The sequence below is a fragment of the Aptenodytes forsteri genome, unplaced genomic scaffold (assembly GCF_000699145.1).
Source record: "Aptenodytes forsteri isolate BGI_AS27 unplaced genomic scaffold, ASM69914v1 Scaffold81, whole genome shotgun sequence".
Classification (NCBI taxonomy): domain Eukaryota; kingdom Metazoa; phylum Chordata; class Aves; order Sphenisciformes; family Spheniscidae; genus Aptenodytes; species Aptenodytes forsteri.
This window is the reverse complement of record NW_008795259.1, coordinates 4,791,442-4,794,343: the sequence shown is the minus strand read 5'-3', so window position 1 is coordinate 4,794,343 and position 2,902 is coordinate 4,791,442. Positions and strand designations below refer to the sequence as shown.

Below are 2,902 nucleotides of genomic sequence, written 5' to 3'. Positions count from 1 at the left end.
ATTTCTGATACAGGCCAGGATGCCATTGGCCTTCTTGGCCGCCTGGGCACACTGCCGGCTCATGTTCAGCCGGCTGTCAACCAACACCCCCAGGTCCCTTTCTGCCAGGCAGCTTTCCAGCCACTCTTCCCCAAGCCTGTAGCGTTGCATGGGGTTGTTGTGGCCGAAGTGCAGGACCTGGCACAAACAAGAGCAGGTTGCTTATTGCTATGAAAACAAAACTCCACAAAGCAGCACCCCCACCCCTCACCCCCATGCCCTTCATTGCAGGCATTTGTGCACACTAGAGGAGGTGTATCTTACCACTCTCTGCCCTGCTTCTTCCTTAAAGGACAGATCCAAGATTTCCTTGAAACAGGCTCTGTTGATCTCGATACTGTGCTGGTCCTTGTGAATACCATTTACTTCAAAGGGATATGGAAGACGGCATTTAAAGAAGATCACACTCGGGAAGTGCCCTTCAATGTGACAGAGGTAGGAGGGCACGGAGGTAGGAGGGCACGGGCACAGCTTCTGCCCAGGATGGCTGTTGGATCACACAGCCGGCTGTCTGGCTGTTACACATACAACCTGTTGCTGTCACAGGTCGAGTGATTTAGCTGGGCCCCTCGCTGTCAGCGCCTGGGTCTAAGGCCAAGGAGTGTTTGCAAGGGCTGTGTCTGACCAGAGCACGCCAGCAGGCAAGAGAGGAAAAAGGAGACACAGCTCTTCTTCAAAGGCAACATGCTTGAAGATCGAGACCTGTCCCTTTCAAAGGGCTTGTACATTTGCCTGCCTAAAGAAAAAATTGCTCCCCGGTCACGTCGTCTCACGTTTCTGTTTTTGCAGCAAGAAAGCAGACCTGTGCAAATGATGTGTCAGAACGGTACCTTCAAAGTGGCAGCGGTGGCTGCAGAGAACGTGAAGATCCTCGAGCTCCCGCACGCCAGCGGGGAGCTGAGCATGTTGGTGCTGTTGCCTGATGACGTCTCTGGCCTGGAGCAGGTATGGCCCTGGCAGGGGAAGCAGAGGAGTTACCACCTCAGTGGGACTTGGCTGCCGTCAGACCTTTTGCTGGCCATTTACATCCCAGCTGCCCACACCACGGCTGTGCTGGGCAGACGGGAGCGCCACAGCTGCCCAGGTGCTACCAGGGGCTCGGGCAGAGGCTGGCCTCTTAGGAGAGCCCTGGACTCAGTCTAGTAAAATGAAGGTAAAGGAGCGTAGCGCTGCTGTAGCCCTGCAGAAGAGGATGGTGCTATACGCAGCGATCTCCATAGGTACCAGACACAGACATGCCAGCAGGACTTTTCTTTCCTTTTGAGTGATTTCAGTCTTCCAGGAGAGCACTCAATGGTTTGCTAAACAAGAAAAGTTTATCCAAGGAGAAATAAAAAAGGAAGTGATGAGGAAAGCATTCCGAGAGCTGACTAAAAGGAAAATGGGAAAAGGAGCATTAAAAGGAACTAAGATGAGGGAAGGGATCAATAAAATATGCTCCGGGAGGAACAGTTTTGGGGCCAATTTGATTTGATGTTTTCAGGAACTGCATTTTCACAAAAAAAAGCCTTGACGCGATGAAGACATTTTCAGATGACAAAGCTTTGGAGAACTTTGTCGAGACAATGAGCTATAGGCTGCAGTCAGGAGGAAGCATACAGGATAAACAAATACATTTAAGATTAAGTATCAGTTCTATTGTGTAGACAAAGTAAATGGAAAAAAGTAGTAATAAGTGGTATAAAGACAGGCATTAAGGCCATTGCACTTTTGTCTCAGGCATTTCATTCCCTGCCTCTCTTTGCAGCTTGAGAACAAAATCAGCTTTGAAAAACTTATGGAGTGGAGCAGTCCCAATGTGATGGAAAAGAGGAGAGTGAAAGTGTACCTCCCGCGCATGAAGATTGAGGAAAAATATAACCTCACATCTGTCTTAATGGCCTTGGGTATGACCGACCTGTTCAGTCCTTCGGCCAATCTCTCTGGCATCTCTTCAGCAGAGAGCCTGAAGATATCTGAGGCCATCCATGAGGCGTACATGGAAGTCAATGAAGAGGGCACCGAGATGGCAGGCTCGGCGGGCGGGGTGGGAGACATCAAACATTCCTCCGAGTTTGAAGAATTTAGGGCTGACCACCCTTTCCTTTTCTTGATCAAACACAATCCAACCAACAGCATCCTCTTCTTTGGTAGATATTGTTCCCCCTAAAGAAAGAAAAATAGCTGGAAATAATGCTTGCCTTCCCCTCAGAAACAGACCCCCTTCACCGTAACATTGTAGCGTAATCTCATCTCTTCAATATTTTCTCCAAGTGGAAAGGCTTCAATATCTAGGGAGATATTCTTGAAGAAGTGTGTGACTTTTCAGATCTTTTACGTGCAGGTATTTCTGCTCACAGAGCTTGTATTCAGGACTTATATCCAGGATTGAATGAGAATTTCAGGAGGTAGTTTAGGAATATTTCCCATTGTCATTGACTAACTTAAGAGGCAGGTCCACTGTTTTGATTTTTGTGAGAAATCCTGCCACTGCTATTGAGAAACTGGTTTCTCTATAGGAATTCTGTGAAATAAACATAGCTTTGAGAATAATCCTGGTCCTTTCTGTTGAACTTGCTGGGCTACCATCCTGGAATTGAAGCTTGGACAACTTGCAGGTGAAATTCTTAACTTCAGGAAAGCATTCTTCTTCCAGGAATGCATTTGGGCTTCTTTGTGCTGCACGTACTATAAGGCTGTGTCTCTTGTTTTGAGGGAGCTTACAGAAAGTCTACCATTTCTTCATAAATCATCATGTCCAAATACAACATCTTCCTGACTGATACAATTTCCCATCTTCATTCCAGTGACATATGATTGATTTATGAATGTTAATTGGTGGTCCTTCTATGTATTCTAATAAAAGCATTGCAAACTAAGTGCG

At 47.1% G+C, this 2,902-nt stretch overlaps 1 protein-coding gene across 1 annotated transcript in view; it reads left to right on the top strand.

Annotated features, from left to right (window-relative positions):
* The window catches only part of LOC103898835 (ovalbumin-related protein Y), a 5,700-nt gene extending 3,256 nt beyond the window's left edge, over positions 1-2,444 (top strand). Inside the window, exons 5-7 of the mRNA XM_009279201.2 lie at positions 332-474; positions 829-984; positions 1,787-2,444. Coding sequence (XP_009277476.1) covers positions 332-474; positions 829-984; positions 1,787-2,188 — 701 coding nt within the window. The 3' untranslated portion in view covers positions 2,189-2,444. The remainder of the gene's footprint in view (positions 1-331; positions 475-828; positions 985-1,786) is intronic.
* The last annotated feature ends 458 nt before the right edge of the window (positions 2,445-2,902 follow it).